Source organism: Nicotiana tabacum, chromosome 22, assembly GCF_000715075.1.
Source record: "Nicotiana tabacum cultivar K326 chromosome 22, ASM71507v2, whole genome shotgun sequence".
Classification (NCBI taxonomy): Eukaryota; Viridiplantae; Streptophyta; class Magnoliopsida; order Solanales; family Solanaceae; genus Nicotiana; species Nicotiana tabacum.
Genome location: NC_134101.1, coordinates 213,055,124 through 213,071,392, shown reverse-complemented (window position 1 = coordinate 213,071,392; position 16,269 = coordinate 213,055,124). Strand labels below are relative to the sequence as shown.

Sequence of the window (16,269 nt, the reverse complement as noted above, 5' to 3'; positions counted from 1 at the left end):
GTGCTTAGTGATTTCATGAAAGATCATATTAGAAGATAAGTGCATTGCTCCTTGGTTATCACAATATTACTTCATTTTTTTAATGTCTGTAAACTTGAATTATCAAAGTAATTAATTTGTTTTACATGTGCGAGCTCAGAAGCAACTATTGCCCTTACTCTATGTTCGACTTTTGAACTAGACCGAACAGCAATGTTTTGCTTCTTAGTTTTTCATGATACAAGATTATGACCAACAAAGATGCAATTCCCAGAATTAGATCGTTGATCAATTGGAGAACTAGCTCCATTTGCATTAGAGTATTCTATAATTCGGGTGTTCCTTTGTTTTCATCTAACAATCTCTGATCAGGTGCTTTCTTAGGACTCGCATTTATTTTTGACTCTCCGATATTGACCGAGTAAACTTCATAAGAAAAGCTTTTGAAAATGTCTTTTAGCAGGAGTGAGCGACCTCGATGAATGCGGATGTTTCTTCATTTACGTGATTTTTCATTATGAATAATATAAACACATTGACCAAGTGAGGTGGCCCTTGGGTCAAATCTCGTTCAAGGTTGGTTAAACCAATGGACCAATCAAAATTCTACTTTACCCAATTAGTTATGGATAGAAGGAAACAACGGGGTAATTATAAATCAGGCACAACGCTTAAATTAGCACGAGATAAGTAACTGAACTCCTAATCATCTACACCGTCACCCAATTAGTTAAGTTTCAAATAAATATAAAGCAGTAGATGCCTGAGTTTCCTTTGATTAAAGCAACTTCCTAGGCTAGTTTTTGACCTCTACATTTCACTATTTTAATCTCCAGTTGGTGTGCTACAATCCAATGGACTCCTCCGCGTCACGGATGGCTTCCAACAACACCCACACCATCTGCAGAATAATCATTGCATTAAAAGAAAAATAATGCGCAAACAGGTCACACAAACAGGAGTTCTGTAAGGAAAAAAGAAAAAAAGAATTTCATTTCTTAAGCGATGAAAGAGTATTTACCATAACACCAGGAGCATTACGAACAGATTGCTTTCCGAGGCGCGAATAGAAATTAGAGCCTCCACCTGGCTCAAGAACTTTTAAGGCATAGAATAGAAAACTATGTGGGGATTTAACTCTTTTCGATCGAATAAAGCCAATAATTTCAGCTGCATAACAAACTGATATAGTGCAGGCTCCAGAACACATCCCTGAGAAAATTCCTGCACCTGAAGCACAACAGAAGATACATTTAAGTTTTTTTCACTTAAAAAAAAGGATCAAAGAAAAACATTTGAAAGCACACTTTTGCTGTGACAAATAATATGTAACCACATAACTGACAGATCAATAATAATAAGGACAATAATAACAGAAACCAGACAACAACAACAACAAACCCACTGAAATCCGTGGGGTCTGGGGAAGGTAGTGTGTACGCAGACCTTTACCTCTACTGTATGAAGGTAGAGACACTGTTTCCGAAAGGCCCTCGAAAATAACAGAAACCAGACGGATGCTAAAAAGTAATTACCTAAACGTGCAGCATTTTCCCTTAGGCCATATCTTTCTTTCAAATAAATCCGAGTCCGATCATATGATACTAGCATTCCTGTGCATGATGCTAGTGATACCGGATTAACACGCGAGGCTCCTTTCCATAATGCTAAAGGCCCTTCATTTCTTACCACCTGTGTGATTGTACTGAAAATATGTCCGAAGCGATTATGTTTAAGGGTTACTGCTTGAGCAATGCCAGCAGCAACATGTCCTTCTATCAGAGGATAACAAATATAAGCACGAAATGTTGCAGAGATAAGCCCACAAGCAGCCTCCTGATAGATGGTCAAAGGGCTCCCTTTATTCAAGGCTTCCACTTTTCTTGTAAAAATCCTAGAAGAAAGGGGCAAAATCATTCATCTAAGTACTTTCTAATCATCATCAAATTAGCTTGTCAACAAAAAATATTATATTATGCAAATGACTTTATAAGCTCAACCAGGTTAAATATCAAAAGTATGTCCCAAATCACCTATGTCGTCTCACCCTCCTCCTCGTATAACCAAAATGATAATGAAACAACTTCCTTTCGGGTAATGAGTCAAAAAGTGGAGTAAACATCAATTCTGACGGCCTGAGTAAAGATGCTATGTCTTTGACAAACACAAATATGAATCCTTAAAAGTAAACTCTGTAAAAAAAAATTCTTCTTGATTTAGTAAATCCCCCCCCCCCCAAAAGAGTCTCCTCTGTGATCAGTAGTGTATTTTTCCCACATTTCTCCTTAGTAACTCAAAGTTCTAACCTGTTAGCTGGAAATAGAGTACTCTACTACTTCAAACAGTTTTCTTGCAGAAATTAAGTATAAGATCTCAGAACCTAATAAGGGTTGCATGAGCAGAATTATATGATGTTAGAACAGGTTTTACTTCATACTACTGTGTCTATGGTGATCAATAGGTGACCTGAGACTCACTTCTTCTACTTTTGATTTGACTTCAGTATTAAAGAAAAAAAGAAGAAGAAATATACCAATATAACTTCCCGGGATTGAAGGTTCTGAAAGCATAGGGCAGCCCATAGAACTATGAATTCTCGACTAACTAGATGCGGTTTCACTTTCTTCCCCTTATATTCAATCATCCACCATTAGTGAGAAAGAAATGTTGGTGGTTATTGAACTTTTTCGAGAAACTTTAAGGTGGATGTTGAAATGCCTGTGGGTATTTTTGGTTGCAAATATTTGGAATTTTACCTATTCTTTTAAAGTCAAAAGTTTCCTTGTTCAGTTACCCCATATTATTACCATTTTATCTCAAAATTGCTCGTGTCAGAGATCCAATACGTGCCACATCATTTCACAGGTAATCAAATAGCTCTAAATTGTGGAGAGAAGCATCGTTGATCAATTCAACCATCTGATGATCTTAAGTTACTAACAGAAAATGGTTCACATCTCAACCGGTTTTAGAAACTAGTTGCTTGAATTGGCAGGTTCACACTGACTTGACTGATGGAAAATAAACGGAGAAAGGATAATCTTGAATTTTATGATAGACATTGAACCAGTTGCAGTTTGAATCCTTGCATATGGGAAGATTTTCGAGAAGTTGCAAGAAATGTTTGCTACTTTTGTTAGAAAAGAGAAGAACCCTTGTAGGAAATTTAAGGCGAGTTATGTATTCCTCGATGCTAAATTTGCTCCTGAAGAGAGTGAGCGAATTTGTCTCGAGCATATAATAAAACCAAAAAGCCTGGTTCTGTTATGCATAAACAGAGTCACATTCCTGCGCATTCACTTAGAGAACAAAGTATCTAACTGAGGATCAGAGGTTGGCCAAACTGTTGAACTTAGCCCATTAAGGACATTTTTGAAAATCTCCAACAGCTTTTTGCTGGATTTTCTTATAAGCACAAGCCATATGTGCCCCCTTTCGTTATTTCTTTTTTACTTCTTTATGATAGGAAGCACTTTTTTAATTACCTTCAACAAAATTAAAGTAGCATTCTTCTATTTCAAGTAAATAAGTATACTTACTCATAGGAGCCAAGTAGCGCAGCCATGTTTATCCCTCGTCGAGACAACACAAATGGCATTCTCTGTAAGATAAACAAGTCAATCACATTGCCAGAAGATTCCATTACAGATAGAAATTGTTGAAAGCTTTGTGAAATTAATCACATTAATATTGTTGAAATCGGAAAAAATATAAATGAAATGACTTGTAAACTTGAATAATACCAATTCTCCAGTAAAAAAGATACAACACAAACAAGGGTAGAAGTATGGTCTTTTAAAATCCAATATGTGCTAGCACTAAAGCAAGACCATAACCAACAAAGAAGATGCTGTTTCCTAAGCCCTTAGGTGCTACAGTCAAGTCTCACATGCAAACTACAAACACAATAAACAAATTGAAGTAAGCATCACATAAGGGGCTTTAATCTTTGTCCAAAATTGCATCCAAGAGTGTGGCCTAGCTGTCAAAGTAGGTGAACATAATGTGAAATCAGGGCTCAAATTCCAGGAGAGGCAAAAATCTCTAATAATTAGGTAGCTCCAACCTATACAAGGGGGTCGTTAGACCGACGCTTGCTAAGCACTGGTTCTATCCCGGCAAAGCAACCAAACCCGGGTAAACACATTATGTGATTTTTTTCTATCTGTCATAAGATATTGTTGACATAGTTACCCAATATCTATGCTGGTGAGAACTAGCAGGTACAAATGGAATAACCGAGCAGACACAAACTGGCCCGAAAACCAAAGTTGTAAAAATAAATCTCTCTAAAAAATTGACTTCATAATATAGAAAAGGTAAAACAAAAACAGGAAGCACATAATAAAATTAAATAAAACATAGAACAATGCGAATTCAGCCCAAAAGAGTAATAACCAAAACAAAACAAAGAACAACATATATATGAAGAGGAAAACAGCCGTTTTTGCGCAAAACTAGAAGAAATTAGACATATAATTAAGTAGAGTAAAGTAGAAAGCATTTTTTTTAGGAAGAGAGATAACCTGAGACACATTAAAATGCGTTTGATGGAGCCATTTAGGGTTGATTAATTCTTGACCGGACGACTTGATCTTGGCGTTTAAGATGTGGTAAACGCATGATTGCAAAAAATACACACTACTCAATGGAAGCACTGCAGCAAGCCCTCCATTCACAAATGGCTTCAGTGATGGCCACACACTGTTTCTCAAACTACTCTCAGAAACTTTCACCATTGGCTTTTCTTTTTCGTACATCATATTCAATTCTGAATCTTCCATTTTCTTGAATCCACAAAATATAGGAAGAAAAGGGGCTTTCAGTTTTGTGGCCTACTTCTTGAATTTCTCTTCTCAATATGTTTGGCGTTTCAGTGTGGGTACTGTTGCAGTGTGCAGTGTGTACTGCTACTTTCTTTCCTTTTGCTTGAAAATCACCTTTAGGGTGCGAGAAAGGCAGAAACAGAAGTATACGTTTTGGGGAGAAAGTTTTATTTTGTGTGTTATGCAATTCCATGAATTTTTTTTTTTTATAAATTTGTGCACCTTCATCTTACACTTTTGAGTATACAAAAATATAATATAAAAAAATTGACTCGTACCACTAGTGTCACTTGCATGACACACAAAATATATTTGCCGATTTTGGGAAGTTTGCCATTATTCCGCTGACCAAAAGGAAGCAGCTTCTTACTCACAGGACAATTGCATGATGTAGTGGGTTAATTGGTGCCTCCATGTATGCATGTTCTTCGGTCTACATGTGACAAAATGGTTAAAACAAAGGCCAAATACATAAAAATGCATGTTTTTTTATATATTTTTATTTTGGCACTTTAACTCAGCCTTGTTCCATTTGGCCCTCTAACCCCATTTCTTTTATTTTACTTTGACACAAAACTGATTAGATTCCACATGTGATTTGACTCACCCTTGTAGGCGTGTGAGAGCCATTTCTAAGCCAAATTTCAACGTAGAGGCGAATCTAGAATTTAAATCTTATGGATTCAATTTTAATGTTTTTAACATTGAACCCATTATATTTTTAAAGTTATGGGTTTATATCTATTTTTTACAATTTTAATGAATTTTTACATATAAATATTTACTCCGCATCGAAAGTTATGGGTTTAGTTTAACTCGTAGTTATTACTGAAAATATATATATATAAAAATATTTTTTCCATGGGAGGGGGCAGAAAAAACAAAAAAAAACATAATTTGAAATTAAAAAAAAATTGCGGGGGGGGGGGGGGGGGGGGGGGTAGCAGTTGGGTATTTGTCCGCGCTGCATTTTATCTGGGATAAAAGTTTTTGTGTCAAAGTGGAACAAAAGAACCCATTATATTTTTAAATGTTACGAGTTTATATCTATTTTTTTTATAATTTTAATGAATTTTTACTTACAAATTTTTACTCTGCGTCGAAAGTTATGGGTTCAGTTGAACCCGTAGTTATTACTGAAAATATATATAAAAAAATATTTTTCCCCGGGATGTGGCCAGAAAAAATGAAAAAAAACAATAATTTGAAATTACAAAAAAGAAAAAGAAAAAAAAATTTGCGGGGGTGGGGGGGTGGCAGCTGGGTATTTGCACGCGCTGCATTTTTACCTGGGAGAAAATATTTTGTGTCAAAATGGAACAAAAGAAATGGGGTTGGAGGGCCAAAATGGAACAAGGCTAAGTTAAAGTGCCAAAATGAAAAATTGGGCCAAGTTTAATGGTCTGTATATGTATTTGGCCTAAAACAAAATAGTTATCCACCCATATTATCCACTAAAAATAGATACTTTTTAAAAACGGGTCGAATATGGATAAGAAATGTGTTTAACTAATGTTAACCAATGAATAACTAATGTGTTTAATTTTTACATTTGTAAAGGCTCAAATTGGGGGTTCCTCAAGTTTGGCAGACTAAGAATTCTCCCAAAGGTGATCATATTCAAGAAGCAATGGATGATATGGATATCCATATTATCTGCCGAATAACCCATTTTTATCCGTCTCAAATACGGGTCGGGTTGGATAATTAATCTATTTTCGAATTACCCGTTTTGACCCGCTCATATCCGAATCGATCTGCCCATTTGCCATCCCTATTCTTCACCAATCGAATGGATGAATGGAGCATTTTCCATACTTCTATAAATAATGAGAAAAAGATGATATGACCAAAATGTCTTTTTTTCAAGATTTTATTGCACGTTTTAGGCAAATATACCACTAGGTTGATTGCCTAGTCAGCCTAGTGGTCTTTTTTATTAAGATAATCCAAAATAAATCAACATGTGTCTGGAGGTCTTACAAAATGTAAGTGCGTAAATAATGAAAGTACATGGAACCTAATATCAAAGTCTTGTGGGACACAATTCTTTGATAGTACAAAAAGATCTAATAACCATAAATCTTGAATCAATCTAACTGACTTTAACTTGAAACACCTCTTTGAAAGGACTGTATTCTCTTCGTTTGAATTTGGGTAGTTGCACTTGGTGTCTTTGTCAACTGGGGACTTCATGTGATGTCTATAACTGGTATCTAAACTTGAACATGCCTGCTTGTTCCCCAATTTGCGCGAAATGCATTCTAAGATACCTGTCCAGTTCAAGGCAGTAGGGACTTTGTTGCGACTTTGTTGCCTAGTTGTGTGATCATACCTGGACAATCTAGTACCAAACCTGTTATATGTAGGTTCCTTATGTGTAGTAGATGCACAATGTGCATGAGAGCTCCTCCAATACTCACTGAAATTGCCAGCCAAAAGTGGTACAACCCCATGGCGAAGCTTACCTAATGTGGGCAGTAGTGATGTACTTTCAAGATTTTGCACTTCTCAAGTACAAAGAAGAGAGAAAAACAAAAGCAACCCGCTAGAGTTTTTCACAAAACTAGCGAAAACGTTCTTCAACTCACGTTAGAAGAATGTAAGATGGAAAGAAACCTCACCCCACACGGTCATCAATCCCTCAAGATTGCAAGAACCATTGGAAAAAGAAGAAGAATGAAATAAAAGATCAATCACGTTTTTGAAGCAAAAGCTTAAAAAAACTAATCACCACTCTTTATTTTCAGTATATTAAGCCCTTTAAATAGGTCTTACAATGCATAAAATTGATAAGGTTAAGGAAAACTAATCCTAATTAAACTAAAATAAGAATAAAGCTAAGAAAACCTATCCTAACTAAAATTGGAAAAAGAATTCTAATAAGAATGGGATACCAACTAACAAGCCTAGTTTGACTAGAACTACAAATATAATCCTACTAAAACAAAAATTAAATTACTAGGAAATAAGAAATAACAAATCATAATCTTTAAGGAAAAGAAATCCTAATTTTGAATGGATTCTTCACTTCTTGAATTTCTTGGATTTTTAGCAATCTTGATCTTGCATCAACTAGACAATCCTTGCGCGTAACACTGGCTCTTGAGACTTGATGGACTGTGTGTTTCTTGCCTTTTGTGATTCTCAGGAAGTGGTAGATCCAAAAGGATATGCATTTCATAGTGTAACTCTTCCTGGTTCCTCCATACTAGACTTGGTAATGAATCGTATAGCATAGGCTTGTGCGCAGCCTTCTGTTTGCATTTTTGATAGAATAATCGGGCTGACCTATCTAGTGATTACACCTATAGGGGTTGAGTATCAAAGATACTAATACCACCCTAATAGGTTTGGCCAAAATATAGAGCCAAACCCCCTCCAAGGTACCTGCAAAATTAACAAACATGTTAGAGAAAAAATCCTTCCTTCTTTCCTCCCTAAGGATTTGAGTTGGAAGGGTCATGTTTTCTCTTTCCCCTATAATTTGCCTCATTCCTCCATAATAATTTCTCCTCATCCTCTTCATTATTATGATCTCCCCTTCACTCTCCATATCAATTAGTTCCTCCATCAATTAGCATTTGGCTTGGCAACTCTTACCCTCAAGTAGGGTATTTGAAGTTTGTCATTGTTCAGTATCTTCCTCCATTGTATGTCTAGTTACCAAAATGAGCGTACATGTTGTATATGTTGCTGGTCCAATGTCAAGTTAGCTAGATGATCAACTAACTTGTTGCCTTCCCTCAGTACATGAGCTAGCTGGAATACACCCCTAGACAATAATGATTTGGTTTCATCTACCTGGTTGGCTATGCTCCGAGGTGGTTCCCGAATATCATCCAACACATTCTTAATAAGCAAAGAATCAGTTTCAATTATGCATGGAGAGAATGGAATTTGAATAATGTACCTTAGAGCCTCCAGAATTGCTTGTGCCTCGGTTATATTGTTTGTTGCTTCCTCTACTCATTCTGCCTGGGCATAGATGAGGTCTCCTATTCCATCCCTTATACAAAAATCATATGGAGCTCCTCCATTGTCTCCTCTACAAGCCCCATCCGTATTGCATTTTATCCAACCCACAAGAGGTAGTTGCCACATAACCTTTGTATATATTAGCTTTGGAACATGATGGGCTAACTTCTCATGTAGGTCTGGCCAATTTGCCGTGACATCCTTGATGCCTAGTCTCCTCACTTTCAATAGCATTTGGATGAAGTTTGAAATCTGATAAATCAGCCTATTAATAAATACAGTTTTCTCATACTATGCAGAGTTCATCCTCTTCCACATGTGCCGGACAATCAAGTTTGGCATTGCTTGATATACTGCCTTCAAACTTGTATTTCTTGCTTAGTTCTACCATTCATTTATCAATTGTACCAGCTGCTTTTGTTTTGATCCCAGTAGGTGCACCAAAATAATTCCACATAAACCTAGCAGCTGGAGATTTCAAGAAGACATGAGGTAATGTTTCTTATTTAGGGTGCCTACAACACCAACATCTTGAAGTTCTAATATACCCCAGCCTTTGGAACCAATCATCCAAAGGCAGTTTTGCTTTCCATAACCTCCACATGAAGAAGCTAACTTTGAAAGGCAGTCCCTTCACCCAGAAGAACTTGTATAGCTTGCTCTCATCTCTTATCTTCCTTATGTATTGCCAAGCAGAATTCACTGTAAATTGGCCATTCGTTTCTAGGCTTATCCTTCATTGGGGGATGTGTAGGAGGTGTGATATTCTCTAAGATATGGTCAGCTAACTCCTAGCTCCCTCAACAACACTTCATTCCATGTCCCATTCTCCACCACCTCATCCACGTGTTTTATGGATTCATCACACCAATAATCTGGACATGAATCATGGTAAAGAGCTCCAAGTCCAGTTCAACTATCATACCAGAAGTAAGAGATTCCATTTTTCAGTTGCCACCACACTTGATGTTCCACCTCCTCTCTCATTTGTAGCATTTTCTTCCAAACCCGGGATCCATTTCTCCAAGGAACTAGCACCTCAATAATCTTCTTGCATTATTTGTTCCTCATAAATATAGACCATAGTGTATCTTTTGTTCTGTAGTTCTAACACAGCTTAGCAAACAATGCCTTAGCCACATCATGTAAGGATCTGAAACGAAGACCTCCTTCACTTTTAGGCAGACACAAATTGCCCCATGAAGCCCAATGTCTAGCCTTTCCATTGCCTGAATTGCTCTAGTAGAACCTAGCAAACATCTTGTGTAACTGATTGATCACATATACTGGTAGGTTCACAGTTGACAAGAGATGAATTGGCATGCTCTCAAGCACATGTGCAACCAAAACAGCCCTGCCACCAATTGAGAATAGCTTACCTTTCCATGATGATAGCCTCTCCTGAAATTTGAAGAGGATGCCCTTGTAGAAATCTTTCTTCCTCCTGCTGTAGGATATAGGGCATCCCAAATATGTGAATGGGAAGGGATTTCTTTGAAATTCTGTAATCAAATAGACAGTGTTAGCTTCATTTGCAGGCACTCCTTCATGCATATAAAAAGAGGACTTTTCCTTGTTGATATTCTGACCTGAAGCTGCCTCATATTCCTTTAATACATTCATGGTAAGCTGCACTGCCCCATAGTGAGAAAAACAAAAAATAATTGTGTCATCTGCATAGGATAAATAGTTGATGTTTTGACTCCACTTTGGCATATCAAATCCTATGAAATCAGGATTGTCAAACAAGGCATCCAAGGCTCTTCCAAGTACTTCAACTGCTAGAATGAAGAATTAGGGAGAAAGAGGATCTCCTTGCTTAACTTCCCTTGATGATTTGAAGAAACCATTGGCCTGCCCATTCAAGAGAACAGAGTACCAATTGTTGGACACTAACTTAAAGATCATATCACTGAACACCTCTCCAAACCCCGTTTGCCTTAGCACCTTTGTCAAAAACAACCATGAGACTATCATACGCCTTTGCCATGTCCAATTTGATAACAACATTAGATAACTTCCCTCTCAATCTAATGTCAGTTATGATCTCTTGAGTTAATAAGATATTCTCTACAATGCTCCTTCATTTGACAAAACCAGCCTGATTGGGAGATATTAAGGAAGACAGTAGATCTACTAACCTCTCATGAACTACTCTGGATATGATTTTGTTAGATTGATTGGCCTCATGTCTGAAAATGTAGCTACAGTCTTCTTTTTGGGAAGCAATACAAGGTTTGTGTGAATGATGAATTTTGGAAGCTCAGCACCACAAAAGAAACCCTTGACTATATTGAGCACATCTTCACATATTATTTCCCAGCTAGCCTGATAAAAATGGCCAGTGAATCCTTCTGGACCACTGGTACTATCTCCATTTAAGCCAAATACTACTGCCTTGACTTCTTCCATTGTAGGTTCAGCATACAACCTTTCATTTTGCTCTTCAGTAATCATCTTTGGAACATACTTTATGATGTCAAAGTTTGTTGGATCTTTTTCTTCAGTAAACTATGCTTGAAAGAAATCAACTGCCTCCTTAGCTATTTCTTCCTTTGAATCTATCGAATTACCATTATCATCCAATATCCTATTGACTTGCAACCTTTTCCTTTTACCTCTAACATGATCATAGAAGATTTATGTTTCTATCCCCATCTTTAAATCACTGCATTCCTACTTTTTGCCACTAAAATTCCTCCTCAAACTGATAGTATCTTGTAAGATCAGCTTTAACCTTGTATAATTTAGCTTTATTTTGTGTTGTTGGATTCAACTCAAACTCCACCTCATGAACCTTAATGATATCCTCCAGTGATGCAATTTGCTTAAATATGTCTCCAAAGGTCTCCTTACTCCACACTACCGATGCTGCCTTCACCTTCTTCAACTTATTGTGAAATTGAATAAATGAATTTCCCATGCCACCAGTCACCCAATTCTCCTTTACCACCTTCAGAAACGTTTCATGTGTAGCCTAAAAATTAAGAAATTTGAAAGGTTTCTTAATATGGACTGTGTCAATGTTAAAAGAAAGTAGGAGGGGAGCATGATCAGAACCATACTTAATCAGATACTATACTTAAAGTGTTGGGAAATGGCCAAGGAACTGTTCATTTGTAAAGTATCTATCAAGCCTCTTAAATATGCAGTCTATATCAGATCTCTTATTCCACCAAGTGTACAAACTCCCCTTGAAGCCTAGGTCATATAATGCACATGTATCCACACAATGTGCAAAGTCCTCTATTTCACTTAAATAAACATGCAGTCCTCCATATTTCTCCTCCTCAGATAGAATCACATTGAAATCTCCTCCAACAAGCCAAGGAGATTCCATATCATAGGCTAAATGATACATTGAATCCCATAGTTCAGTCCTTTCTATAGTATCACATTTGGCATAGACTAATGTCACATATAGTTCCTTGTTTAAATTTTTGTTAACAACTTAAGTGTCATTTGCTGTTCCATGTTCATCACAATGTCAACATCTATATCTTACTCAACAAAAGCCCATATCTTACCATTCATATTAGCATAAGCAGAATGAATCACCAGCTTCCTTCTATACTCTCTAGCTTATTGATATCTTGCCACGGTTCCATCTGTCACACCTCCTGTTTCTACCCAAAAGGGTATATAAGGGAGTTTTTCCAATTAAAAAGTGACATTAATTAAAATGGGATTATTTATATTCAAATTCATAGTCGCCACTTGAAATAATTTATGGTGTCCCAAGTCACCGGTTTATTTTAAATCCCAAATTGAGGAGAATTTTGACTTTATTTAAAAGTCTGCGAAACCAGAAATTCTAGGTAAGGAATTCTGTTAACCCGGGAGAAGGTGTTATGCATTCTCGGGTTTCGTGGTTCGAGCACGGTCGTGTAAACTATTAAAAATTGGCCTAATTATTTGATTAATTACATGTTTTAGACCTATTGTGCATTTTTAACTTTATATCCACTTTTAATTATTTTAATGACTTTTTAGGATTTATGGAATTACTTCTTGAACAAGTTACGATTGTCGTACACTTGCCATTTTGGAACACACCGCAAACCACGCTACATGAAATGCACCCGCGATTCGCGATACATTTATTTTATTATTGTTCGAAGTTGTTATGATCGGGTCACATGAAATGCATACCCGAATTTGGAAATTAGGTATCACGATTATGCCACGGGAACCGTACCCATAGTCATGATGATTTATTATAAAACGCGCCTAAAGCAAACTACGAATGTTCAAAGTATTTTTTACGCTAGTTATGAATGTCCAAAGTGTCTTTCACACTAGTTGGTATTAATGCGAGGGCCATGGGTTATAGATTTTATTTGTGTATGACACGCCTCAATTTATTTTTAAAGGAAAGTATCCAACTATTAGTAATTCATTAGTTAAAAAAAACCGACATTTGCCAAGTTCGCGCCTAAAGCAGACTACGAATGTTCACATTTATTCTAAAAGAAACTAAATTGAAATTCAAAGTAAAGCTACTAATTAAAGATATGCATTGGGTATACATGCTGAATTTTAATTGTTTTGGAAAAGGTTGGGCCAAAGGTAGGACCATTACACTATCTAAGGAAAGTTTTGTAAAAAAAAAATATAGTTGGTGCTGGCTGGGCTCGAAACTGGGCCCAAGAAGGAAGATAAGGGAACAAGTAAGTCCCGTTTTATCCTGGCAGTTTTTACTTGGGCTAGTACATGCCCAACTTCTCAAATACAAACCTTCAAAAATTAAAGCCTATCCTTAACAGAAATAACTTAATCAAACAAATGCTGACCTGGGCTCAAAATTAAGCCCATCAGTGAAAGAAATCGAGAGCATGGTCATATTGGGCTTGGCTTTAGCCAGGTTGTCTCATATGGGCCAACACCAGGCCCAATCATTTTTACCCAAGTAGCCTTTAACGTTAAGGCTCTATGAGGCCTGATTCCTTTTTGTACAGATACACCAAAAAACACTACTGGACTACTGAAGGTTCAGAACACTAATCAACCAAATTTAAGTATTAAATCATTAGCAAGCCATTGATGATATTTTTACTATAAGCTTGAACCTTAAACTCCTCAAATACATTAATCTCAAACATGTAATTCACACTATCAATTGCTAGATTCCTAGATAATTAAACTAAATGTACTCAATGTCCCAAATGATGCAGCAACCTCTAACAGTATACTCTAATCAGAAAGGTACTGTGATAATTAAACATCTTAACCTTTGAACAAAACATGGCACATACGAACTAATTTAGACATTCATTTATGAAAACCTTTAACTAAACAGGTCTAAAATACTCAAAAACCAAAGATGGGAACAACATTACAAAGAAGAAAGCTAAATGACTTGAAAGCAACATATGTAAAGAAAAGACTGAAATTCAAAGATTAAACAGTAATTTTCAGGTCACAGAACACAACTTTGAAAGGAAGAATATACTTGCACTCCACTTGCTATTTAAGATTCGAAGAATACCTAGTTACAAGGAACAACAGTGAATATAAAAAATCTTTGAGAACAAAGGAAGCAGTAGAAAAATCAGTCAAAATCAACAACTAACAACAGCAAATCCCAGTTTCAAATTCAATCCATTTTCTTGACTTTTTTAAAACCAGAAATTCCGAGAACTTTTCTAACTATTTTTCTTCTTAAATCAGAAACTGGATTAGCCACCAATGTAACAGTACAGCCGAACTTTTTAGGGTACTTTTGGATCTGAAAAATCTATCTAATGAGTGAAGGAAAGGTACTCTATATAGGCATATAAAATGCTATGTGCTGAAAGAATAAAGGAATTATTCCCTTCAGCCACAAAAGGCATATTTTAACAGAATTGGACAGCTGGCTGTCCCTAATTGGTTTCAGTATCTTTTGTATTGGCCAAATAGGGCCAACTCCCCATATTCTAGAACCTTCTAATCATGGTCTTATCCTATTTCATGTTTGTCCACCCCACACATGACCCCTTAATTTTTCTTTTGTTCATTTGACCCCTAGAAATGTCTATTGATTTACAAATTATGGCAAACACAAATGGAACCGTCAACTAACCTAAATAAGATCAAAGGGATTGCCAATATTCAAAGATAAACATGTTGCTTTATATCAACATAGGCAAGAAGATTAAATAAAATACTAAAAATCCTAAGACATGCAAACTGAATAAAAAGAATCGTGAAGAAGAGACAAAGAGGACTAACAGAAGGAATGACAGAAAAATTCCACAAATAATTCAAAACAATCAAAATAGCTAGCATCTGTGACTATGAACTAAGCTAATCAATAGTTAAACCAAATTAAAAAAAATCTAACAACAACACATGATTGAACATGACTAACTAAAACCTAAAAAAAGGCACTGACTCAAAAAGAAAAAGAAGGGAGAGGACAGTGGTAAGGCTTTACCAAAACAAAGTTGAAAAGAAACTTGGACCAAAGGGCTCGTACAAGACTGGCTAAACTCTTGGTCATGCTTTGAAGTGGGTCCAAAAAATACAGTAAGCAATCATTCTTGCTGAGAACGATTAGTTAATATAAATTTTAGACTCAAGTCGTGTCTTGAAGCTTCGAAGGATTAGAAGAAAAAATCAACTAGGGCTCCGGTTTTCCAGATCTGAAATTGGTGGGATTTGGGTGGGATTTAGTGAAAACTAATGATGGATTTGGAAAGAAGGGGGGGATGAGGATTGCATGGTGTAATTTTGGGGTGGTTTGGAGACCGGCCACTGTCATGAAATGATTTCCGGCAGGCGGCGACTAGGGTTTAAGCAGTGTGGAATTGGGAGTGTTTGAGGGCGGCTAGGTTTAGGTTAGAGATAGGGGGGGGGGTCTTTAGGACATTTTTATAAGGGAGGGGGTAATTAGTTCCGAGCCATTGGATCAAATGAATCCAATGGTTGTGATAAAAGGGCGTGAAACGGGGTCGTTTTGTAGGGTAGGGATTGGACCGTGTATTTGAAAGGAATTGGGCTGGATTTTCGACGGATTTGGGCATAAAAATTGGCCCAATTTCAAATTAATCCCTTTTTTCAATTTCTTTTCTTATTCTCTTTTTGTTTGTTTTTCTTTTTTCCCTTAATTAAAATCCTAAATTAATCTAATTTGCAAAAATTAAGCTAATTATCTAATTATAACACTTACAAAAATTAGTTGATCCTAAATTAAAAAGTAAAAATTACTAATCTAAAATTAAAAGCTAAAATATAAAAAGGAGCAATATTTTTTGATTTTTTATTTCGATAAAGCAGTTATCTAACTAATCAATTCTAAAATATGAACACAAAGTCTACTATGCAATGGATGATGTTTTTTTGATTTTTGGGGCATTTTCATGATTTTTATAAAAATTAAACGTACACAAAAATACAAACAATTAATAAAATCCTACAAAAAATCCTATAAAATGGCAAATAATTGGGAAAAATCTATTTCTTTAATTTTATAGGAGTATTTTGAATAGGACAAAAATCACGT

At 36.1% G+C, this 16,269-nt stretch overlaps 2 protein-coding genes across 2 annotated transcripts; both read right to left on the bottom strand.

Annotated features, from left to right (window-relative positions):
• Nucleotides 1-611: 611 nt before the first annotated feature.
• Nucleotides 612-5,143, bottom strand: LOC107802534 (mitochondrial dicarboxylate/tricarboxylate transporter DTC). The gene is made up of 5 exons (XM_016626053.2): nucleotides 4,506-5,143; nucleotides 3,519-3,580; nucleotides 1,515-1,873; nucleotides 1,001-1,209; nucleotides 612-880 (listed from the first exon to the last, which is right to left on the bottom strand). Exons 1-5 carry the CDS (start codon nucleotides 4,761-4,763, stop codon nucleotides 824-826), a joined length of 945 nt encoding a protein of 314 aa, XP_016481539.1. The 5' UTR covers nucleotides 4,764-5,143; the 3' UTR covers nucleotides 612-823.
• A 5,434-nt stretch (nucleotides 5,144-10,577) lies between these two features.
• On the bottom strand, nucleotides 10,578-11,240 carry LOC142176254 (uncharacterized). Its single transcript, XM_075243383.1, has 3 exons — nucleotides 10,939-11,240; nucleotides 10,723-10,864; nucleotides 10,578-10,637 (listed from the first exon to the last, which is right to left on the bottom strand). The coding sequence occupies exons 1-3, from the start codon at nucleotides 11,238-11,240 to the stop codon at nucleotides 10,578-10,580; spliced, it is 504 nt and encodes a 167-aa protein (XP_075099484.1).
• Nucleotides 11,241-16,269: the final 5,029 nt, after the last annotated feature.